The 25,204-nt window shown below is 38.8% G+C and overlaps 1 protein-coding gene across 3 annotated transcripts in view; it reads left to right on the top strand.

Annotated features, from left to right (window-relative positions):
- Positions 1-25,204, top strand: part of ATP2C1 (ATPase secretory pathway Ca2+ transporting 1) — a 127,922-nt gene that overhangs the window by 94,211 nt on the left and 8,507 nt on the right. For all 3 annotated transcript variants that reach the window (XM_067033794.1, XM_059065473.2, XM_059065472.2), the window contains 8 exons: positions 46-143; positions 3,279-3,374; positions 3,464-3,553; positions 5,429-5,533; positions 10,213-10,369; positions 13,356-13,526; positions 14,627-14,724; positions 24,975-25,025. In XM_067033794.1, the coding sequence (XP_066889895.1) occupies positions 46-143; positions 3,279-3,374; positions 3,464-3,553; positions 5,429-5,533; positions 10,213-10,369; positions 13,356-13,526; positions 14,627-14,724; positions 24,975-25,025 (866 nt within the window). The remainder of the gene's footprint in view (positions 1-45; positions 144-3,278; positions 3,375-3,463; positions 3,554-5,428; positions 5,534-10,212; positions 10,370-13,355; positions 13,527-14,626; positions 14,725-24,974; positions 25,026-25,204) is intronic.

Below are 25,204 nucleotides of genomic sequence, written 5' to 3'. Positions count from 1 at the left end.
CATTTTTCCCTGACTCTTGGTGACTTGTAGTGATTTATTCTTTAGGTTGCTGTAATGTGATTTGTTCAGATAAAACTGGAACCCTGACGAAGAATGAAATGACTGTTACCCACGTATTTACTTCGGATGGCCTGCGTGCTGAGGTACTCTATAGATTTTTTATTTTTAACGGCAGAATTCCTTTCCAGAAGTTTTGGTGTTTAGCGTTCCTAACCATTCTAGTGTCTTTAGAAGGGCTGCAAGTTAGCGGCTGAGCATTTTCTGTCCCGTGTGATTCTCCCAAGTCTTGATCCCGCTCCAGTTGTGCAGTCCAGAAACGTTGACCCCCTTCGACACCTCTCTTTCAGTCTCCCCTACATCCATCTATTACCAGACTCTGGATGCCTAAATGAAGATGTTTCAGTGGCTTCCCATTGTGACCAGGGTGCTGAAATGGGGCTGCTCACAGCCCTACGTGTTCTGTCCCTTGTTTCCTTCCTCAGCCTGTACCTCTCCTGTGCTCTTCATTCACCAAATACATTGACGTTATGGTTCTTTCAGTATGACAAAATTCCTCCTACTGAAGGACCTTTGCTGCTGTTGTCACTACTTAGGACAGTCTAATGCCTCTTCAACCTTTGTACCTCATTTCCAATGCATTTCTTCAGAAAAGCTTTGCTGACCACCCAGAACTCACCCTGTGTTACATGTTTTCATAGTTCCATACCTCTTAGTTCAGGTGAAATCCTCTGTCCCTCTTCCCATGATACTCTAAGTATTGGGTTGGCCAAAAAGTGCCTTCGGTTATTAAGTAAAAATAAAAGACACATTTTTCATTTTCACCAAGAACTTTATTGAACAACGTATTCACCCTTTTGCTCCACTACCTTCTGCCATTTTTCAGGCAACTTCATAATTCCATCTTCCCAAAACTTTTTATCATTTTGAGCAAAGAACTGTCCCAGGTGCCTTTTACAGTCTTCCAGGGAATTGAGATTTTTTCCATTAAGATAATTTTGTAAAGACCTTAATAAATGGAAATCCAAAGGTGCAATGTTTGGTGAATATGGCAGATGAATCAGAACTTCCCAGCCCAGCTGTAACAGTTTATGCCTGGTCATCAAGGAAACATGAGGTCTTGCATTATCCTGATGGAAGATTATGCGTTTTCTGTTGACTAATTCTGGACGCTTTTCGTCTAGTGCTGCTTTCAGTTGGTCTAATTGGGAGCAGTACTTGTTGGAATTAATCGTTTGGTTTTCCGGAAGGAGCTCATGGTAGAGGACTCGACTCCCTTCCAATCCCACCATATATACAACATCACTTTCTTTGGATGAAGCGGCCTTTGCTGTGGTTGGTGGTGGTTCATTTCACTTGCCCCACAGTCTCTTCCATTCCACACTGTTGTACAGTATCCACTTTTTGTTGCCCGTCACAGTTTGTTTTAAAAATGAAATGTTTTCATTATAAGTAGAGGATCACCTGTGAAAATACAGTCAAGAAGGTTTATTTCGCTTAACCTGTGTGGAACCCAAACATCAAAGCAATTAACATAACCAAGCTGGTGCAAATGATTTTCAACGCTTGACTTGGATGTTTTGAGTATGTTGGCTATCTCCCGCATGGTATAATGTTGATTGTTCTCAGTTAATGTCTCGATTTGATCACTATCAACTTCAGCTGGTCTACCCTACCGTGGGCATTGTCCAGCGAAAAATCTCCAGCACAAAATTTTGCAAACCACTTTTGACATGTTCAATCTATTACAGCACCTTCTCCATACACTGCACAAATCTTTTTTGGCATTTCGGTTGCGTTTTTACCTTTCTTGAAATAATAAAGCATGATATACTGAAAATGTTGCTTTTTTTCCTTCAATCTTCAGTATTAAAATGGCTACACAAAATTCACCAATTTTGATAAACCTTATTTTAAATGCACACTGGTATAACAGCTGTCACATACAATCTAAGAAAATTGTTTTGAATGAAGTTAAAGACAGCTAAGTGCTACTAGAGCCATCTTAGGGAAAAAACCAAACGAACCTTTTGACCAACCCGATATAATAGAGCAGGAACTCTGTTGCCCAGCACAGGGTCTGCCTCATACTAGTAAATACTTGTCGAAAGAGTAAATGAATGGATGAATTAATCTACTTTAAAAATTTTACATTGGCAGCACCTGAAGTGCATGTCAGTGTATGTGCATTGGTTAATTTTGAAGCTGGATGAGGACACATTCCAATCTCTGGATTGGGATTGGACCTTGTGGGATTTATGGCTGGAATTTTCATTAACACTATTCATGATGGGAACGGTATTTTAAAATGTATTTATAGCCAATTGTCTGAGCAAAGGAAGCATTTCACATATTGACAGAAGTTGTACTTAGGCCTGTTTAATTCCATTTTACTAGGTCTTAAAATGAGACTATTGATATTTAGGGTGTTAGATTTGGTTAAGGATACCCAGTGCTATGTTGAATGTGCCTTTTCTGGATGACTCATAAGGGTCATTGGGGTTACATATGCTTATATAATATGGTCCAGGTATGAAAGGTAAGATATAGGTTTCTCTTTTGTTTTAAGCCCATAATTTTATATGTCAAACATTAACTGTTTGTTAATTCCTCTAAATTGTCCTATTTTTATTGTGATATTTAACTTTTATTTGGCTTGGTTTGTTCTAGCTGTATAGGATAAGTATCTGACTTGTCTCTGATTTTAAAAATTTGCATGTAACATATACTATGTTAAAGTAGTTTGTAAGTGCTAGGGTAAATCACTTGTCTCTGAGCCTGCATATTTGCAAAAAGAATTCTGCTTTTGTCTAGGTCACAGGTTTGTCATGAATGTTACATGTGGTAATAGATTTGAATTCTTTGCAAATTGTAGTGTTACATAAATGTAATGTTATATAAATTTAAGCTCACTCTTATATAGAGATTTTCATGGTTTATTTATCCTTTTTATAGTATATTGTAAGTAGAAGCAATATAAGATTATATTAATTATATTAACAATTATGTTGTTTCTATTTACAATATACTATGCATTATAATTATTAATTAGCATAATTAGTAGTTAATGATTAGTATAATTAACTGTAGGTTTACCATTGTGGTGAAAATTACTACCTATATTCTTAATGTTGTTTTAGACAAATTTAAATGCTTTTCTAGGTGTACACACTAACAGTGTCATGATGTATAAAATGAAATGAACGCAACTCATAGCTTTTGGTCTTTGTAAGTATCGTCATTGTCTGCTGGTATTTTTGACTCTACTTTATGTTCCTTAGGTTACTGGAGTTGGCTACAATCCATTTGGGGAAGTGATTGTTGATGGTGATGTTGTTCATGGATTCTATAACCCATCTGTTAGCAGAATTGTTGAGGTAAATACTGCATTCTCTAAGAAAGTGTCTCTCTTCATAATGACTTAGGATGCAGTGATGGGTTCATAGTTTATGTGTATTTCTCTTAGGCGGGCTGTGTGTGCAATGATGCTGTTATTAGAAACAACACTCTAATGGGGAAACCAACAGAAGGAGCCTTAATTGCTCTTGCAATGAAGGTATGTGCCTGGTCTCTCTTCTTTGACCTGTGAAAATATCACCCTCACAAGAGAATGTGAAGTCATAAATTTCAGTATTACTGGCTTTAGGTGTAGAGTGAAGAAGATTCACATTAGAGTGAAGAAGATTTGCATTATTTCACAGTTTTTACTGCCTTTTGGGAACCAATTTTATTCTTCCTGGAAATACAGAGCATAGAGGTTTTTCACTATAACTTTATATCTCCTACATGCAGCATACAAACTAATGACCAGTGATGGTTTTGTTCTTATGAAGTAATCCTCTTGTCTTCCATGATATTCAGAGTGTAGTGTGAAAAGCTGTATAAATGTGTATAATAAACATATGTGTAATAAATGCCAATTTTCAAATGCATAAGAGGCAGCATTCTTTAGTATTTCCACATGAAGGTATTAAGGCCAGCATGAGAAGTCAGCTTTTCTTTTTCCAGTCTTCCATTTCCTTTCCTTCCCCTTCCTCATTATCAATTTCTTACAATGAGTGTAGAGTTAGAGTTTGTGTTGGGGAGAAGGGGTGCTGCTCTCAGTGACCCTTTTATCTGTCCCAATTGAGCTCCTCTTCTAAGTCCTACAGTTGATTAAATGAGAAACCTAAAAGTCCATCCTGGCATTCCCATAACAAAAATAAAACTACTTTTAAGAGCAGTCTTAAGAAACTTCGAGACTTACATAAAACAAGGTGCCTCTAAATGAGGTTGCTTGAATTGAGATTCAGTATAGAAATGTAGGTTGTTGTAACATTTAACTTGATAAAGTAAAATTGGTATTTCTATAATATATACATTATTTCTGTTTCCTTAACAGAAAGTCACATTCCTTTATCGTTTGTTCTCCTTGTAACTAAAACAGCATAGTATAGCTTTTTAAAAGATATTCAAAAGTTAAATAACAAGTATTTATTGTGTTATATTTAACTTTCTCTCTTTGAGAAACAGAGTGTGTGAAACCACCTCTTTATGGGTGGGGACCTCACAATTTAGGTAGGGAGTTAATAGTGATGTGCTTGGGACAAATAAAAGGCAGACCAAGGTAGTAGACAGTCTTAACATCGAGCCATATGTAGGAAGAGTGCACATTTGGACTTGGGACCTGGACTTTGAAGGGGAGGAATGATTTAGATGGGGGTGGGGGGATAAGCTAGGGAAAGAGCAAGAATAAAAGCAGAGAGAAATAAAAAAGCATGGACTGGATTGTGGCTTATGAATTGGTTAACCCGGATGAAATGAACAGTTTGAGTGGCTCTGAGGGTGGTTAAGTAGGCTGTGTGGTGGGTTACTGGAGGATTTTTGAAAGCGAGGAAGGAGAGTCTGAACACGTTTCAGTAGACAGTAAAAAGCAATAAGCCAGGTTTTTGAATAGTTTAAAGAATATTTTTGAATATTTGGTGGGAAATGCAAAGGGTAAGGAAGGAGAAGAGCTACATGGCATTGATAGTAGTCAGCATGTCAAGGGGGGGAGCGCAGGCAGGGTAAATTTGAATCTCTGAGAAGCGAGGAGTTGAATCTGAAGCTTCTGTTGATTATAAAGTATGTATTGGCTGGACATCTTTATTTGTTATCCTGCTTCCTTCCAGAATTTGAGCCAGTTGAGATTTTAATATAGTCACTGTTGAAGTTTTGCTCTGTGTGTAGTTCAATAGCATGCCCTAGACTTTATCAAACACCTAGGCTTTCATGTTGAACATGTGTGCTGCTGTTCAGAGAAATATGGTAGGTATAGATGGAGCACAGCTGTTTGAAAAATAATACAGGTATCTCTAGCCAGCCTCCCTACAAGTTGTGACCCTTGTTTCTTTGTTAAAGGAAAAAGTAGTCACGTGTTGGTGAGAATTAACTTTCCTTTTGTGCCATATAGATGGGTCTTGATGGACTTCAACAGGATTATATCAGAAAAGCTGAATACCCTTTTAGCTCTGAGCAGAAGTGGATGGCTGTTAAGTGTGTGCACCGAACACAACAGGTATCCTTCCATTTATAGAAAACTTACTCTGTGTTATTTAACTAGATTACTGTTTTTCATTTATTATCCACCTTTAGATTTAAGCAGTCATTGAGCATAACACAGACCAGCTCTGAAGTGTGTGTGATTCATAGTACACTCATCCCTGGTTGTTTTCATGTTCTCTTTGAATTTATGCATAGACATGTCAGTTTTGCTGCATGAGCAAACAACTCAAATGAGCTGGAACCTGGTCTCAGTCTCCTAGAGATTGTGACATCAGTCTTGCAACATCTTTTTTGTTCTTGATGACAGGTTTCTGCTGTCCGTTGTCTGTGTTTTTCCACTGAAGAATGTCTTGTCTTCAGACTGAACAAAAACTACATTATTTTGTGGAAACGTGGTTACCAAATGTGTATAATTCATGTTAGTTGATCCAGCTTACCAACTGGCAAAACGAAATGCACTGATATTTCAAGCTACTACCTTATCTCTGTGTGCATTAGAAATTTTTACACAGTGCAGTAAGAGTTATGTACAATAGTTATCAACAGTGTATAATCATATCACTCATAGTTGCTATTACCAGTTTGATGCTTACACTTACTTTGGCCTTAAAAATATATAGCTGTTTTTACATTTTCTTTATTAGGAATTAATAAACGGTTATGTGTTTTTACCTGTGAGCAAACATTAGAAACCAGTTACATCTCTGTAGATGGGAATTAGATAGGTAGGAAACATTGGTTTTAAATTGCTCAACATTGAACTTGTGCCAGGAACTCTGATGATGAGGGGAAAAAAGATTTCTGTTTAGTCTTTAAAGGAACTTTTATAAACTTCAGGGAAGGGATACAGTTGGAAACAAAACTATAAAAATAAAATGCCTGTTACTTTAAACCTTGTAATGTAAAGCTTTCAAAAATTGCATCAGAGTTAGGTAATTTTTAGCTGATGTCCCTTGTCTGTATAGTTACATAGCAAGAATATGTATATGATTTTATTTGGAAGGTGTATTTCTTTGCATTTTATATATGATCGCACACTACTTCAAGATAATGTGGCTCATGTAACGTTTGAAGATTTGACTTCAGCAATTTTGAATCTAACCTCACCAAAGTTGTGCATTGACTCTTTTCAGTTGGGGGTAGGGGTAGGGGGTGGCAGGATATAAGTATAGAAAGGGCGTGATTATTCTTTCTATTTGCTGACTTGAAGAGTTTCTCTTAGAAAACGAAATCAACTGATGTAACTAACAAAACCCAAACCCACTGACCTGACTCAGGATCTAGAAGAGGTCAGCCTGGCACAGATATGAAAAATGTACCAATTTAAAAACAGCCCCATGGGACTTCCCTGGTGGCACAGTGGTTAAGAATCCGCCTGCTAATGCAGGGGACAGGGGTTTGAGCCCTGGTCCGGGAAGATCCCACATGCCGCGGAACAGCTAAGCCCGTGCGCCACAACTGCTGAGCCTGCGTGATGCAACTGCTGAAGCCCATGTGCCTAGAGCCCTGCTCTGCAATGAGAAGCCACCGCCTAGAGAAGCCGCACACTGCAAAGAGTAGCCCCTGCTTGCGCAACTAGAGAAAGCCCATGGGCATCAAGGAAGACCCAATGCAGCCAGCAACAAAACAAACAAAAAACAGCCCCAGGCTCAAATAGTTTGTCTTCAGAGGACTTCCACTGGAACATGACAATCTGCATTTATCTCTGCTCTCTCCCTGGAACCTACCAAAATGACAACCAACGAATAAAAGATAAACTAAAAAAGGGGAAGTATGGGAAAAACTTAGGGGGACAGGCATCTTTGAAGGTGGGGCCTAAGGCATGGGACTTAAAAGAGGAGAGCAGGTTAAAATTTTAATAAGGATCCAATAGAACTCCCCAACTTACTTTTCTGTTTCTTGAGGCCAGACCAGAAATGTCATCTTGGGGACAAGAGTGGAAGGCAGAATTAAGGTTTAACACTAAACAGGGTGATTAAGGGCAAGCTGTTGTCCTAGGTCCTAACTCCACTTTCTCAGAATGCTTGCAGGTAGGTATCCCCATATCCTCATTCTCCAAGTCAGAAGATGGAAGAGTTTTAGAGAAGCTGACTGGTCCCAGGGAGATCCCTACGGTATGGAGTAATCCTAAATAAGCTCTTTGTTCATTGGTAGAGTTTACCTGCTCCTGGCCTTCGTCTTGTCACTCTGCTGTGAGGGCTACCAGTTGATAAACCCTGCAGTGCCCATGGAGTTTCTAGACCTTTATTTGCTTTGGTCTTGAATGTAAATGGACAGACAGAGATTGCAAGATACTTGGGTAAAGCCTTCAGTATGAAAGACACAGACCAAGCCAACAGAGAAAAGGGTCTCAGAGAAACAAAGATAGTGCTGGATGCTGAAGAAAATTTCCAAAGACTGTAAAAAATGACAAGATACTTTAAATAGAATGTTTTTCAAATAAAGTCAAGGAATCTATCAGAAAGTAGAAAAGTCAAAGAGGTGGACAATATAAAAGGTAAGGTGTAAAAATCAGAAAATTGATGTAGGAGATCCAATATCCACCTAATAGTGGTGACAGAAAATGGGAAGATTTTAGCAAATAACATCAGGAAGTTTTCTAGAGGAAGAACTTCAGCTTCTAGAATAAAATTGCCCACCAGCTGCTTGGCACAATGTGTATGTTAAAGAGGGGTGGGGGTGAGAGAATAAGCACACCAAGGCCCACGATCAAGTAATTTGAGGGCACTTAACATTCTAAAAGTTTCCAGAGGTTGTGGGGTGGGAGGAAGGGCAAGGGGGAGGAGGTCCTACACCAAAGTTTAGGACTTTCCAAATGCGGCACTGCATGCTGGAGGCTGGAAGATAATGAAGGAAAGCCTTCAACTGAGAAGTGATCTCTTCTCAGCTGAGCTTACATATGTGGGGGTAAAATAAAAATGTTTCCACACAAGCCTCAAAGTATATAGCCCACACAACTTTTCTTAGATACTGATGGCTGTGTTATTCCAAGGTAAGAGTATAAATCAAGGAACAGGGAGACTTAGAACCTCGTGAGTTCTAACCAGCAGAGGGGTGAAGGGAAGCTCCTGGATGCCAGTCATGCAGCAAGCCTGGAAGTGAGCCAGCTCACACTGGAAAAGGAAGGGAGAGCACAGCCCGAGGAGGGAGGTCTCAGTCATAATACGGGAGTAATGGCTTACCTACTTATTGGGTCATGTGAAAAATACATTGAGATGGGCTTTATATGACATGGAGGAGCTTGGGAATAATGAGTAATAGGTGTAAAGAAAACTAAACAAATAAAAAAAGACAGTTATTAACTTTATGAAAGATAAAACTTGAACAAGAAGAAATATATTGGGCTTCTGTAGGCCATGGAAACAACAAAAGGCAGTACCTTTCTGCTGCCTGTTTCCCCTTAACATCTGGTTACTGCTCACTTGGGGACCACAGAGATGAACGCTCCTCTCAATGTGAGCTCACACTGTCGTACCAAGGCAGAGGAGGACCATGTTATGCACTGGTTCCTAAATTGCCATTTGGAAGTGACACAAGTACTGCTCATGTTTATTGGCCAAAGCAAATCACATCTGACTTCAAAGTGGTAAGAGGTGCAGGGAAATACATTTCTACCGTGTGCCTCCAAGGAGAGCTGGGATGTTTGTGAACTACTCTGGTGGCCACTTGGCTCAGCAGTGAGGAGTTAGAAAGTGAGCAGAATACCGGTGAGTTTTGCTCTGCATGTATTATAACAGTGAGGAGAAGGAATAGATAGTGGGGGTGGCCAGACGATCACTTGTCACAGTAGACAGAGTATAAAATTGGTAAGTGAACAAGTAGCAATAAAAACATAATTAAGGGCTTCCCTGGTGGCGCAGTGGTTAAGAATCCACCTGCCAATGCAGGGGACACGGATTCAAGTCCCGGTCCAGGAAGATCCCACATGCCGCAGAGCAGCTAAGCCCATGTGCCACAACTATTGAGCCCGCGTGCCACAACTACTGAAGCCTGTGCTCCTAAAGCCCGTGCTGCGCAGCAAGAGAAGCCACCGCAATGAGAAGCACGCGCACTGCAACAAAGAGTATCCCCAGCTCGCCGCAACTAGAGAAAGCCCACGCGCAGAAACGAAGACCCAACCCAGCCAAAAAATAAAAATAAATAAATAAATAAATAAATTTATAAAAAAATAAAATAAAATTGGTTTGCCTCTGTGGAGTAGGACTGGAGGTGAGGAGGTTTTGGGCAGGGGACTGTGGGTTTTCATTGTAAGTTTTTGTTCATTACTAGGGTTAAAAAATAAAAAGTCTGATAATACCCATAATTGCAAGGTGGTTGTGAGAATTAAATGGGGTCACGTGTATACATATACTAGCAGTAGTAGAAAGCCTGAACCATTGCTTGTGGGCTGACGTTAGATCTTTTTCCCTTTCCTGTTACATCGGGAGCTCAGAGTGCCTAGTGCGGAGCTGAGTGTAGCCTTGCCTTTAGAGTGGGGCTGAGGGTGTGGAGTGGATGCTGTGTTCTAAAGAGGATGCAGAAAACTCTCATGTGAGCTTTTAATCTTCAGAGTTAAAGTGCTGTTCAAAGTCTTAGGCTTGAGTAACTTCCCTGGGGATTATGGGAATGCATGCCACTTGTTTTTGATTCCAATGGCAGATATATACAAATTGAAATTAACTTGAATTTATTTGCTGTGTTTTTTCTTCTTAGGACAGACCAGAGATTTGTTTTATGAAGGGTGCTTATGAACAGGTGATTAAGTATTGTACTACATATCACAGCAAAGGGCAGACCTTGACACTCACCCAGCAGCAGAGAGATCTGTACCAACAAGAGAAGGCCCAGATGGGCTCTGCAGGGCTCAGAGGTAAGGCCATTTCAGCAGTCCCCTAGGTGGAGAGATAATGCCTTCTTTTAATTGCAGATGAATTCATGCTTCACATCTGAGCTGCACAGCTCTATTCCAGGGTTCATAGAAGCCTGCCATTTCTGAAGTGTTAGGTTTTAGTTGGCTAATTGTTTCTATATTCCCAAAACATAAAAAGATGGGAACGTAGCAAAAATGAAATCTCTAGTTCTTACAGACCAGCAGTGGTCTCTGAGCAGGTGATAGAAATTTTATTTTAGACAAGTTTATCTTGTGAGAAGGGTGATAGAAGTAAGGTGATGTCTCCTTATGTTATCACTGGCTCTTGTTTGTTAATCTAAAATACTTTCCTAAATATTAAAAGACTTAAGCCTCTAATTCTTTAAACTGAGGTGGTTACTTACTGGTTCCTCATCTGCTGACTCCTTCCCTTGCCGATCACCAGAGAGGAAAGAGGTGCCCAGACTCTGCCTTGTGAAATGCTGCTGACTGGACAGTGACAGGGAAAGGGGGTCTGCTGTGCACACACACATCGGCCGCTTCTACTAGGGACATCGTGTGTATGTAGTGTTGAAGAGCAGGGCTTGGGGCCGTACCTGGTTTTTTTTACCTTCTGGCTTGTGGGGAATACACACACACACACACACACACACACACACACACACACACACACACACGCACTTATGTAGTCTTTCTCAAGGAAATTGGAAGAGTTGGCTTCCTTAATTTTATTGTTATTTACAAAATGGAAGTCAAGCACCACAGTTCCTGGGAGCAGGAAACAAGTATAATTTACAGGACTTCTGCTCTTATAATAAGATAGGTTTAGAAAAGTGTTCTTGTGGCTTCATTTGAGGGCAGTGTTTTGTTATTCTTAGCAGCTCACAGCAAAAGGGTTTCAAAGTTGGCTTGCATTTAGAGAGTCTTAAAGGTCTGGTATGTGTTCCCTGTTTTCCTTAATTTTTGTAGCAGAGGTTTCACACTTTTTTTTTTTTTTGACTAATTTTCTTCATCTGAAAGATTGTCGAGCTTTGTGTATGTGTGGTTTGGTGTCGTAACATTGTGAAATAGACAACACTTGGTGGAAGAGAACATCTTTGTTTCACAGGGCTTTGGGAAACATTCTGGGCATTTGTCCCTTGCTTCACATCTTTTCCTCTTCTCTGCTTATGCTCCATTTTCCTCCTCCCGCTGAAGTTACCGTAATGAAGAGTAAAGAATAAATGAATAAAGATTTTAAGTTTAACTTGATATGAACTTATTTTATACTTTATAAAACTTAAGTTTCTTAAAATACATGTTGTTAATTTTAAAATTGGAGTACGTTTCGTTTTTATGTTTTAATATAAAGGAGGAAGTTGGGGACCCTCCACACCTTTGTCCCAAACAGTAACAGTAGATCTTCATTTGTGCTAAAGAAGCAAACAAATAAATACAACATACTGACCTCTGGGCTAATACCACCCCTTCACTGAGAGTGCCAGGAGCTGGTTTCCCTTTCTTAAGATTTGCTGATACACAGATTGATACTCAGTGCCCCCCTTCTGTTGCCATCTGCCTCTGTTCCAACCAGGGACTGTCAAGTGTCTCATTCTCTCCAGAGTGAAAGCGTTTGGGGCTCACATCTACGTAAATAGTTAGGTATGACTCGTACACTGGAAAAATAGAAGTAATTTTCCTCTAACCAGGGTTTTCCAAATGTATCTCATCCTTCATACCTTCTGCTTGAATAAGAATGGATACTTCCCGTGATCCCTCTGGGACTTTTCAGTTTCCCTGTGAGATACATATGTTTAGTTTGTATGCTTTTTTTGGTGTGTTTTCTTTGGTAAGTTGTTCAGTCTTATAATATCCCAGATGGAGACACATCCCTCTGGCTCATAAAGTAGCTACCAGAGCTTCCAGAATTCTGAGAAAAAGCTAAATGGTATTTGGAAATGAATGGTACTTTGTGCTATATCTTAAGTTCCCGAGGACGACAGGAAACTAACTATAAATGATGGTATGGTGGTATTATTTATATAGTTTTAAGAGAACCAAAGTAACAAATAAGAAAATCCTATTAATGTTACAGAAAGAGTGAAAGAGTATAAACTATTGTTGGTATTAGTGGTTTTACAATCACTTTACAAATTAACTTTACCTCCCAGGGTTTGTTGTGTACAAAATTATTACATGTTGTATATAATTAATATAGCCTTCTCTTCAAGCTATTGAATTGTTCTGGAGGCCTATAAGATGGAAAGATGAAGATACATTAGGAGAAGCCACCTTCAAAGGTGTCTGTTTAAAATTGACTTTAAAGCTCAACAAACTGGGGCTTCCCTGGTGGCACAGTGGTTAAGAATCTGCCTGCCAATGCAGGGGACACAGGTCCGAGCCCTGGTCTGGGAAGATCCCACATGCCGCGGAGCAGCTAAGCCTGTGTGCCACAACTACTGAAGCCCATGTGCCTGGAGCCTGTGTTCCGCAACAAGAGAAGCCACTGCAGTGAGAAGCCCTCGGCAACTAGAGAAAGCCCGTGCACAGCCACGGGAGACCCAGCGCAGCCGAAGAATAAATAAATAAATAAAACAAATCTATTTAAAAAAGTTTTTTTTTAAAAAGCTCAACAAACCTATAGTTTTCCAAATAATTACTTATATTTTTCTTGAGAGTCAATCATTTCTGCTGAAAGGAGCTGCATGTTTGCTATGTGAAAACATTTCTTATTTGCCCCTCACTTGCCTTCTCTGCTTAACAGTTCTTTAGTCTTATTCTTCTTAATTTTTAATAAGTTAAAGCAATCCCATATTGAGAACCATTAAACTAGAATATCTTTGCATGTAATAACTTTGATTTTTAGAGTTTATGAAATTACCACAATGACATTGTCATCTTAAGTCATTTATCTGAGAAGTGTTATGGTCTCCAGCTTTTGTAAAGTAAATTCTAATGGTTTTGTGATTCACATTTTCTTTTTCGGATTTTATTATTATTTTCCAAGTTCTTGCTTTGGCTTCTGGTCCTGAATTGGGACAACTGACGTTCCTTGGCCTGGTGGGAATCATTGATCCTCCTAGAACTGGTGTGAAAGAAGCTGTTACAACACTCATTGCCTCGGGAGTGTCAATAAAAATGATTACTGGAGACTCACAGGAGACTGCAATTGCAATCGGTATAACTAGGCTGCTTTCTTTGTTTCCCATAGTTTTTCTTAAATTACTGCAGTGCATAGTTTTGTGAATCATTTGACATGAAGTGTGTTACATAATACTGAGTTATTCAGTGAAAATTGATGCTTTTGTTTGCTCATACTCTATAAAATTGTGGGCAAAATTTTATTTTAGTTTAAAAAAGTAATACTATTAGTTGAAAATAACTAAAGCATTGTGAAATCACATTATTGTATTTACAAAAGAATAGTTGATTATTTTTAACCTCATAGTCCACTATGCTGACAGATAAAAGCACTAGATCATGAATGTGAAAGAAAATATGAAATTTAGTTTTTTCTTTCAACTTGAGTATAATTTTTTAAAAGCAGACTTTGTACCTAATTTGAAAGAAAATAACTTGTGTCAGTATTTCTGTTGTCTAATACATATATGCCTATGTTGTTTGAATTCTGTTTAAGATTACTTAATAAGTATAAGGAAATAAAATGGACATGGCAGTTAATCTCCCAGAACCTATAGACTATAATTCATACTGATAAATTTACAGTTTGCTAAAGTTCATTAATTCTTATCTTATTAATATAGAAAGAGACTGAGACAGGAATTTCACACTTTATGTGATCTAAGAAAAATATGTCACTGGAAACATAATATTGTTGGGAAGATTGTTCCTAGAGAAACTTCTCAACATTTATTTTTATTTACATACAACTACATGATACCACAGATGAGCCACCATTTTGCCTGGCTTTGTTTACTTTATTTAAAATGCACTCTGATCTTCATTAAAATTGAGCTCCCAAGCAGAACCTGCTTGGCCTTGTTTCAGTTCTTAGGTGTGGTGGGTTAAATTGTGAAAACTCTTTATTCTTAAATTTAAACAAAAATAAAGTAGTCAAACAGAAAACCCCACACTTTTTACTAATGCAGTTCTGTTTGTCTTACTGTAGTCTGTCTTGTGATCCCTTCATATAAAGACATTGTATACTTAAAGAGAAAGTGAGTTGATAACAAATCATATTAAGTGAGCATTATGTTGACTAGCTTATCAAGCAAAACCAATTTGGTTAATTGTGTTTTCTTTCCCATTTCACTTCAGCTAGTCGTCTGGGATTATATTCCAAAACCTCCCAGTCAGTCTCAGGAGAAGAAATAGATGCGATGGATGTCCAGCAGCTTTCACAGATGGTGCCAAAGGTAGGCCTAAACCAGAGCCTTTCAGTCTGAAAGGCCTTATTCTAGGTATTAGACAACTTCTGCTACTGTGTTAATGAAGCTGTTTGAAACATTTGAAAACAGTTGGGACATGACCACCAGATTCGGAGGTCCAAATCATGAGATAAAATCTTATCATTGAAATCAGTCTTATCATTGAGAGTATTTATCATTGATATCAATCTTATCATTGAGAGTATTTACGATGTGATTGTTAGGAATATCAGTACTTTAGCAAGAGCCAAGTTTCCTCTGAGGAAGGTACTGTGGAAATTAACAGTGGTGTTTTGTATTTATAAAGTACAGAGTGGAGAGAGACCATCACTTCATACTTCTTACCCTTGTGTTCTATTTTAATTGAATGCATGTATAATGCTTAAAAAAAATTGAGGTATCATTTGCAAAAAGTAAACTTCTCCCTTTTTAATGTACAGCCCTAAGTTTTGACAAATGTGTGTGGTCCTTGTAATCACCACACAATCGTGTACAGGTTCCTCCTACCCCAGATCCTCTTGTTGTGGTCAGCTCCTCCCTCTTTTTCCACTGCTTGGCAACTATCGATTTGTTTTCTGTCCCTATAGTTTTGCCTTTTCCAGAATGCTCTAAAAATGGAGGCATATAGTATGAGGGCTTTGAATCTGCTTTTTTGACTTAGCATAATGCATTTTTAATTGCTGAGTAGTATTTCACTGTATTGGGTTTGTGTTACCTATGCACTAGTTTAAAGGCATTCGGATTATTTTCAGTTATTGCTGATTATGATTACAACTACTCTAAACATTTGTATATAGGTTTCATATGAAAATAAATATTCATTTATCTTAGATAAATACCTAAGAGTAATTGCTGAGTCATATGGTTATGTATGTTTAACTTTGTAAGAAAGTGCCAAATTGTTTTAGAGGGTGGTTTTATTGTTTTGCATTCCCACCAGAAATGTTTGAAAGATCTAATTGCTCATATCCTCACCAGCACATGGCATTGTCAGTTTCTCCACTCCCATTCTAATAGGTATATCATGGTATCTTATTGTGGTTTTAATTTTCATTTCCCTCACAACTAATGATTTTGTGTATCCTTTTCATGTGCTTATTCGCCATTCATATATTTTCTTTAGTGAACAGTCTACCCTGCCTAGTTTTAAAAAAGGTTTTATTTTTGAATTTTGAAAGTTACTTATATATTATGGATAAAAAGTCCTTTATCAGATATTTGGAAAATATTTTTTCCCAGTCTGTTGTTTTATTTTTTTATTCTATTAACATTGTCTTTTAAAGAACAGAAGTTTTAAATTTTGGTGAAGTCCACTTTATCATTTTTTTCTTTTATGGATCATGCTTTTGATATGTTATCTAAGGACTCTGCCTAACCCAAGGTCACAAAGAATTTTTCCTGTTTTTTTTTTTTTTTTTTTAATAGAAGTCTCATACTTTTAGGTTTTATACTAACATCTGTGATCCATTTTGAATTCTTTTTGTCTTTGTGTGAGAAGTGGGTTAAGGTTCATTTGTTTTATGTATGGGTGTTCAATTGTTCCAGTACCTTTTGTTGAAAAGACTGTCCTTTTTTTTCATTGAAATGCCCTTTCAGAGCATCTGGGAGCAGTGTGGGTGTCTGATTTGTTTTAGATGTAGTGGGGTAGGTGTTTCCATATTTGAACAGGACTCTGTGTGTGTATGTGTGTGTGTGGCCTATCCTGATAGTTTCTTCCTGACATTTATTTCTGAAAGAATAAATCCTGTATTAAGTTCCCTGTGGGTATTGAGACAGAATGTACATTTAGTAAGTATATGTGAAATCTGCAGTTAATTAAACATTTTCCCATTAACCTTTGTTCATCCTTTTCTTCCAAACCTTTTCCCAGAGATGCTAACAAGTAGTGACATTGGACAGATTAGAAATTTCATTTTATGTGCTTTCTTCAGTTCACTCTCTGGCTCTCTGATAAAAATGCTAATGAACTCTGAAAACCGATATAAAGGCAGTTAGGGAAGGAAGAAGTAAGTTACAAATTGCATCATCAGCCTGGACAAATTACATCATTGGTCATTTTCAAATAAGAGTTTTTGTGCATCAATTATGGCAGATGCTCTGATGCTATTCAAAGAGAAAAGCTCATTGAATTGCTTGGAGTCATCCATAAATACCAGGGCTTTTTTCAGGTTTATCATGTCTTTTGAAAGCCCAAGTCTTTTCTTTCCTTTAGGTCCTTTTAGTCCCCCCAACCCCTACTTTGTCTTTTTTCCCATTTTTATCTTGTGTTCATGTAACTCTTAAATCTTGGTCTTATGCTTTTACTTCAGATCATTTTGAAAAGTTTTTCTTTTATTAGTGTTAGAACAAAACAAAACTTTTCTTCTAAATTGCCAGCTCACTGAGGTTTTCCCACATGTATTAAAAATCATTAATGAATTCTGTTCCTCATTAAAACGTTTTTTGGCTTTCCTGTTTCCATAATTCTGTCACACATTCCAAATCCCTTAACATTTCTCTGTCCTTTTGACCTACAGCCAGTTAGAAAGTAGTATGGAAACTGAATTTTGCTTAATTATTTATAAAGTCCATCTGGGAATTCTCAGTGTTTTTTGTTTATGATTTCTTGAATATGTTCTATATTTCCTATTGATAAAAATGGACATTCTCTTTTCTTGTTTGTTTTTTATAGCACTGCCTCCATTTAGGTTTTTACCAAACCTATTAACCAAGTCCCTATAATAAAATCCCAATTCGTGTGCTGTTTCTATGCATCAGGTATCTTTTAATCTGTTCTGGAAGATTTGGGGACCTTTGGGAGGTTATTTGCCAGGAATAATTTGCCAGGTTATTTGCCAGGAATAATTTTTTTCCATTAGCCCCTCCTTTTCATATTTACCTACTTTCTTCTCTTCATAACTTACTTTCTGTTAATGTTGATCAAAAGAACTGTGAGTGCTGACCACAAATATGACACTGAAAAGATGGACCCATGAGAAGAGAAAAATCCTCTTGCAGGTTCCTTCTGAAAATACACAGCCTTTCTCCCTTTCCCTCCGTAATATTCCCTGAACTCTCTCTTTGCTGACACAGTTCTACTTCTTTCCCATTGTCCTTTTACCATCCTGTTGTCCTTGTTCCGTCTTCTCCCCTCCTGCTCCCATAGTACAGTGATTATATTGTGTGCTTATCTTAAATCAGTATATTCCCCCCCTTTTAGGTAGAGAAACAGACATAAAGGTGAGAAGATCATTAATAGAGGAATTTCAGTTACCCCCAAGTTTAATCCTAGCTCTGTGATAAAATGATATAGTTCAGTTTTTAGTCACTTCTCTGTGTGTGTGTGTGTGTGTGTGTGTGTGTGTGTTTAATACCTTATTTCTTCAGGCCATAATTTTGTGTCACTAAATTTCAATTTTTTTTCTCAACCAAAAAGATTGACCTGCTAGTCCTGATGCTCTAAGGAGAATTTTTACTCCGTGCAGTATTGTATTCCACATGATTTTTCAGCTTTGAATTGAGATCTGCTTAGTCTCAAAGAAACTGCTTTTATTTTTGAGTTGCCATCAAAGCTTTGAAATGCTGAAATCTATATCAAGTAATAGGTATACTGGATGCATGCCAAAGTAATTTGTTACTATACAAAAGAAGTATGTTTTCAGCCCAACAGTTGGTTTGTTATCCTTATTGCCATTGTCAGTGATAAGCTGCATTGGCTGTAAAGGAGTGATTTGCAGTGGTTTGAATGATTTGTAGTGGAGCAAAGGCAAAATTTACTCTGTACAACCTGGGTATTTGTAATTAGTAATTAGCCTTTTATTTAAAAATTCTGTAAAATCCACAGCCTTTGCTAGATGCTCTTGTAAAAAATTCTGTAAAATCCACAGTCTTTGCTAGATGCTCAGTGCTGTGGGCTACATGATTAATTTCTGCAGTAATGTAGAATTTTCACTTAGAAGGTAACCAGTACATTTAAAATATGTATGCAGCTTAGTCCTTTTTATTTTATTAAAAAATTTTTTTTAATTGAAGTGTAGTTGATTTACAATGTTGTGTTTGTTTCAGGTGTATAGCAAAATGATTCATTTATACATACATATATATCTTTTTTTTTAAGTGAACACTTTTTTTTAAAATATCTTTATTGGAGTATAATTGCTTTACAATGGTGTGTTAGTTTCTGCTTTACAACAAAGTGAATCAGTTATATATATACATATGTTCCCATATCTCTTCCCCCTTGCGTCTCCCTCCCTCCCACCCTTCCTATCCCACCCCTCTAGGTGGTCACAAACCACCTAGCTGATCTCCCTGTGCCATGCAGCTGCTTCCCACTAGCTATCCGCCCTATGTTTGGTAGTGTATATATGTCCCTGCCACTCTCTCACTTCATCACAGTTTACCCTTACGCCTGCCCATATCCTCAAATCCATGCTCTAGTAGGTCTGTGTTTTATTCCCGTCCTACCCCTAGTCTCTTCATGACTTTTTATATTCCTTAGATTCCATATATATGTGTTAGCATACGGTATTTGTTTTTCTCCTTCTGACTTACTTCCACTCTGTATGACAGACTCCAGGTCCATCCCCCTCACTACAAATAACTCAGTTTCATTTCTTTTTATGGCTGAGTAATATTCCATTGTGTATATGTGCCACATCTTTATCCATTCTATCTGTTGATGGACACTTAGGTTGCTTCCATGTCCTGGCTATTGTAAATAGAGCTGCAGTGAACATTTTGGTACATGACTCTTTGAATTATGGTTTTCTCAGGGTATATGCCCAGTAGTGGGATTGCTGGGTCATATGGTAGTTCTATTTGTAGTTTTTTAAGGAACCTCCATACTGTTCTCCATAGTGGCTGTATCAATTTACATTCCCACCAGCAGTGCAAGAGTGTTCCCTTTTCTCCACACCCTCTCCAGCATTTATTGTTTCTAGATTTTTTGATGATGGCCATTCTGACTGGTATGAGATGATATCTCATTGTAGTTTTGATTTGCATTTCTCTAATGAATAATGATGATGAGCATTCTTTCATGTGTTTGTTGGCAATCTGTATATCTTCTTTGGAGAAATGTCTATTTAGGTCTTCTGCCCATTTTTGGATTGGGTTGTTTGTTTTTTTGTTATTGAGCTGCATGAGTTGCTTATAAATTTTAGAGATAAATCCTTTGTCAGTTGCTTCATTTGCAACTATTTTCTCCCATTCTGAGGGTTGTCTTTTGGTCTTGTTTATGGTATCCTTTGCTGTGCAAAAGCTTTGAAGTTTCATTAGGTCCCATTTGTTTATTTTTGTTTTTATTTCCATTTCTCTAGGAGGTGGGTCAAAAGGGATCTTGCTGTGATTTATGTCATAGAGTGTTCTGCCTATGTTTTCCTCTAAGAGTTTCATAGTGTCTGGCCTTACATTTAGGTCTTTAACCCATTTTGAGTTTATTTTTGTGTATGGTGTTAGGGAGTGTTCTAATTTCATACTTTTACATGTAACTGTCCAGTTTTCCCAGCACCACTTATTGAAGAGGCTGTCTTTTCTCCACTGTATATTCTTGCCTCCTTTATCAAAGATGAGGTGACCATATGTGTGTGGGTTTATCTCTGGCTTTCTATCCTGTTCCCTTGATCTATATTTCTGTTTTTGTGCCAGTACCATGCTGTCTTGATTACTGTAGCTTTGTAGTATAGTTTGAAGTCAGGGAGCCTGATTCCTCCAGCTCCGTCTTTTGTTCTCAAGATTGCTTTGGCTATTCGGGGTCTTTTGTGTTTCCATACAAATTGTGAAAGTTTTTGTTCTAGTTCTGTAAAAAATGCCAGTGGTAATTTGTTAGGGATTGCATAAGTGAACACTTTTTAATTAATTAATTTATTTTTGTTTGTGTCAGGTCTTAGTTGCAGCCCATGGGATCTTTCGTTGCAGCGCGTGAGCTCTTTGTTGCAGTGTGCGGGCTTCTCTCTAGTTGTAGCACGTGGGCTCTGTAGTTGCAGCATGTGGGCTTAGTTGCCCTGCAGCATGTGGGATCTTAGTTCCCTGACCAGGGATCGAACCTGCATCCCCTGCATTCGAAGGTGGATTCTTAACCACTGGACCACCAGGGAAGTTCCTATATATCTTTTTTTTCAGATTATTTTTCCTTATAGGTTATTACAAAATATTGAGTATAGTTACCTGTGTTATCAATATATAGTAGGTCCTTGTTGCTTATCTGTTTTATATATAGTAGTGTGTATTTGTTTATCCCAAACTCCTAATTTACCCTCCCTCTCTTTCCCGTTTGGTAACCATAAGTTTGGTTTTTATGTCAGTGGGTCTATTTCTGTTTTGTATATAAGTTCTTTTGTATATAAGTTCATTTGTATCACTTCAATGGGTTTTTTTGTTTGTTTTTTAGATTCCACATATAAGCAATATCATGTGATATTTGTCTTCCTCTGCCTGACTTCACTTAGTATGAAAATCTCTAGGTCCATCCATGTGGCTGCAAATGGCATGATTTCATTCTTTCTTATGGTTGATAATGTTCCATTGTATATATATACCACATCTTCTTTATCCATTCATTTGTCTGGATATTTAGATTGCTTCCATGCCTTGGCTAGTATGAATAGTGCTGCAGTGAACATTAGGGTACATGTATCTTTTCGAATTACAGTTTTCTCTGGATATGTGCCCAGGAGTGGGATTACAGGATCATATGGTAGCTCTGTTTTTAGTGTTTTAAGAAATTCCCCATACTGTTCTCCATAGTGGCTACACCAATTTACATTCCCCCCAACAGTGTAGGAGGGTTCCTTTCTCTCCACACTCTCTCTGGCGTTTATTATTTGTAGACTTCCTAATGATGGCCATCCTGACTGGTGTGAGGTGATGCCTCGTTGTAGTTTTGATTTGCATTTCTCTAATAATTAGCAATGTTGAGCATCTTTTCTTGTGCCTTTTGACCATCTGTCTGTTTAGTACTTTTTAAAGACACGGTAAAGAGTTTCCAAATGGATTTTGAACCTTTTTAAAGGAAGAATGCTTTCCACATATGAGTTATGTGATTCATGGTACCTAGAGGAACTAAGGGTAATCGGTAATGTGATAGTACAGTTAAACTGAATTTTTTTACCTAAGAAAATAATCCTCTTTTGTTTTAGATCTTTATTAAAATTGGGAGAGAACCTGGCAATAGTCTTTATGATGGTCCTAAGATTCAGTCATTTATTCATTCATCTTACATGTGTTTATAGAGCACTGGAGGTACTGGGCCAAAATCTCTGCGTCATGGAGCTTATAGTCTAAGATAAGACTCATGTGGAGTATAGCATTGCACAGAGTAAAAATTCTCCTTAAATAAAGCACCAGGATTAGCAGGTCATTCTTTCTGGTTGAGTAAAAATATTGAAATTTAGCGACAACAAATTATGGCTTGAAGAAATTAGGTATTGAAAAAAAAAACACAGGGCTTCCCTGGTGGCGCAGTGGTTGAGAATCCGCCTGCGGATGCAGGGCACACGGGTTCATGTCCCGGTCCGGGAAGATCCCACATGCCACGGAGCGGCTGGGCCCGTGAGCCATGGCCGCTGGGTCTGTGCATCCGGAGCCTGTGCTCCGCAACGGGAGAGGCCACAGCAGTGAGAGGCCCACGTACCACCAAAAAAAAAAAAAAAACACAGAAGTGTCTAAAAATTGAACTATATCATTTTATCACAGAGCTGGGACTAAACTTGGGGGTAACTGAAAATTCCTCTGTTAATAATCTTTTCATCTTTATGTCTTTCTCCACCTAAAAAGGGGGGAATATACTGGTTTAAGATAAGCGCACAATACAACCACTGTAGTATGGGAGCAGGAGGGGAGAACACTGACAAAAGCAGGGAAGAGAGAGGATGAGATCTTTAGACAGCATACCTAGGAAAGGCATCACTGAGAAGGTCCTGTGTGATGAAAGGGGCAGGCTGTGTAATATCCGAGGGAACCCAAGGGCAGAGGCCTCAAGGGAAGTGTGCTTGGCATGTTTCAGGAACTATGAGGCGGCCTGTGTAGTGCGGGGGGTGGGGACGGGGAGAAGACCAACCGGGGAGCATGCACTTCATGTGGGGCTTGGTGGACAGTGAAAGACTTGGGCACCATTCACTTGTCCTGAGAGGGATGGGAGGTTTTTGGAGGGTTTTCAGCAGAGGACAGTGTGGTTTGACTTGTGTTTTTAACCCAGTGTGTTGGCAGTGGGTTTTGATGTTTGAGTAAGGAGGTTGAAGTGTGAATATATTTGAGGATGGGGCCAAACTGCGTGTGGCACGTGGGAGAAGAGGAGGAATCAGGGTGGCTCCCCAGATTTAGAGCCTGAGCCATTGCAGGAGTGCACTTGCCGTTGGCAGAGGATGTGAGGGAGCATGTGTTTGGGGGAAGTAACAGGGGTTCTGTTTGGGATGTTTAAGTCTGAGATGGGATGTCCAAGAGCAAATGTGGAGTAGGTAGGTGGATTAGTTTTATCAATCTGGATTTCAGAAGAGACAAAAAGGCATATAAATAAAAGCCAGATTTCTAAGGTGGGATGAGATCCCCTAGGGAGAGACCTCTTATATTATAAAGAGCCCAAGAACTGAGTTCTAGAACACTCCAATGTGTAGACTTCAGGGAGGCCTGGGGGAACTTGCACAAGAGGAGCAGCTGGAGAGGAGGTAGGAGGAGGAGCAGGAGAGTGTAGGGTGGTCCTGAAGCCAGGAGAGGAGGGTGTCTCAGGAGGAGGGAGTCATCGGCTGTGTGCGGGATTAGGTCACCTGAGAAATGGCACTGGTGTCAGCAATGCGGCGAGTCTGTGGTGCTCTTGATTAGACGTTTCAGTGCAGGGGTGGGGGTAGCAGCCTAATTAGGAGGGATTCAGGAGAGAGTGGGAGAGAGAGATGGGAGACGGCAGTACAGGCAGCTCCCTGGAGGAGTTTTGCTTATAAAGAGAACGGGAAAGGAGGGTAGCAGCTGAGATAGGAAGGGAAGTTTTTGGTTTTGGTTTTGTTTAAATGGAAGGAATAACAACATGTTTGTATAATGATGGTAAAGGTGCAGCAGCAATGGAAAAATTTTGATACAAGGGGGAGAGAATTTCTGATTGGTAAGAAGGTGGGATATTGGACCTGCACTAGAAACATATTCATGTTGTTCATTTGTAGTAAAAGGAGAGAAGGAGGGATACTGGATACAGCTATTGGATGGTGGGAGTTGTGGACATTTTCTCCTGACTCTGTTTTCTTTGAAGTAGGAAACAAGGTTGTCAGCTGAGAGTGAGGCTGGGGAAGGGGATACATTGGAAGCATGAGGAGAGAAAACTAGTGTAAACCTGTCCTCTAGGAGAGTAGGAAAGAGAACGGTGGGTTACGTGGGTATTAAGGTCACCTGGGTTGGGGGTGTTGGAAAGACTGATGGGAGGCAGTGGGTACAAATTCCTGTGAAACACGGAGGGTGGCCTCGGGAGCAGTGACTGGCTACAGGTAGTGAATTACAGTCTTTTGTGATGTTCAGAACCGAGGATTTGCGACTGAAGAAGGGAATGGAGGGCACCTGCCTCCTCTCTGCTCTCCTGGTGATGCTGTTGGAGAGGACTGTGGGAACAGTCCCTGTCTAATGGATAAATTAGGTTAGAGCAGTGTGGGTAAGAGTGGAGGGCCAGGGGATTTGTCGATGACTGGGGCACAGTGGGAGGGTTTCAGGAGACCAGGAGATGGCATCAGGAAAAGGGATTAAATATATTCTTTGGAGAGAGAAGATGGTATAAGTAGGTGGAGACACAGTGGAAGAGAGAGAGCCTAATGAATTAAGTTGAGTAGAAGAGCATGAGCAGACACTTCATAGCGCTTAACAGCAACAAAAGGTTCGAGGGACATTGAGAAACAGCTGTTCTTTAAATCCCCTGAAGACGGGACAAAGGGAAAAGGCCATTTTAGTTGTGTCAGTGTCGAGGAAACCAATGCAGGAGAGTTTTTCCTTTGTCTGTCGCTGAACGTTTCAAGAATAAGGCTATTTTCTCTTCAGAGCTTAAACATAATGGGATAAACTGGGTAAATTGTTTAGATTGTGCATTTCTTATAGTATCTAAACATTGGAAATGACCCTGTCAAACGAGTGTCCTAACAAATATATGGCATATTCTTAAGTTTGATCTCTGTGGCAAAATACAGACAGTTTAAATTGATAATTTAAAAAATATTCTTAGTTATACGTGCATAGGTTATTCTGATATTTCTTAATGTTGAAGATTTTTAGTGTATCCCATGTTTTAACAGGTTGCAGTATTTTACAGAGCTAGTCCAAGGCACAAGATGAAAATTATTAAGGTGGGTGTCTAAGAATCACACTGTTTTATGTCTGTATCCAGAATGCTACTGCTTGTCTTTCATTATGTTTGCATTACTACTGGGAATATTGATAGACCATTAAAGTCAGAAGTATTGTGAAGCAAAACAGGTGGTTTTTATAAAGCCTGAGATGGAAACATTAGTAGAGAATTTAGTTT

This window comes from Kogia breviceps, chromosome 5, assembly GCF_026419965.1.
Source record: "Kogia breviceps isolate mKogBre1 chromosome 5, mKogBre1 haplotype 1, whole genome shotgun sequence".
Lineage (NCBI taxonomy): Eukaryota > Metazoa > Chordata > Mammalia > Artiodactyla > Physeteridae > Kogia > Kogia breviceps.
This window is presented reverse-complemented; position numbering and strand designations above follow the sequence as displayed.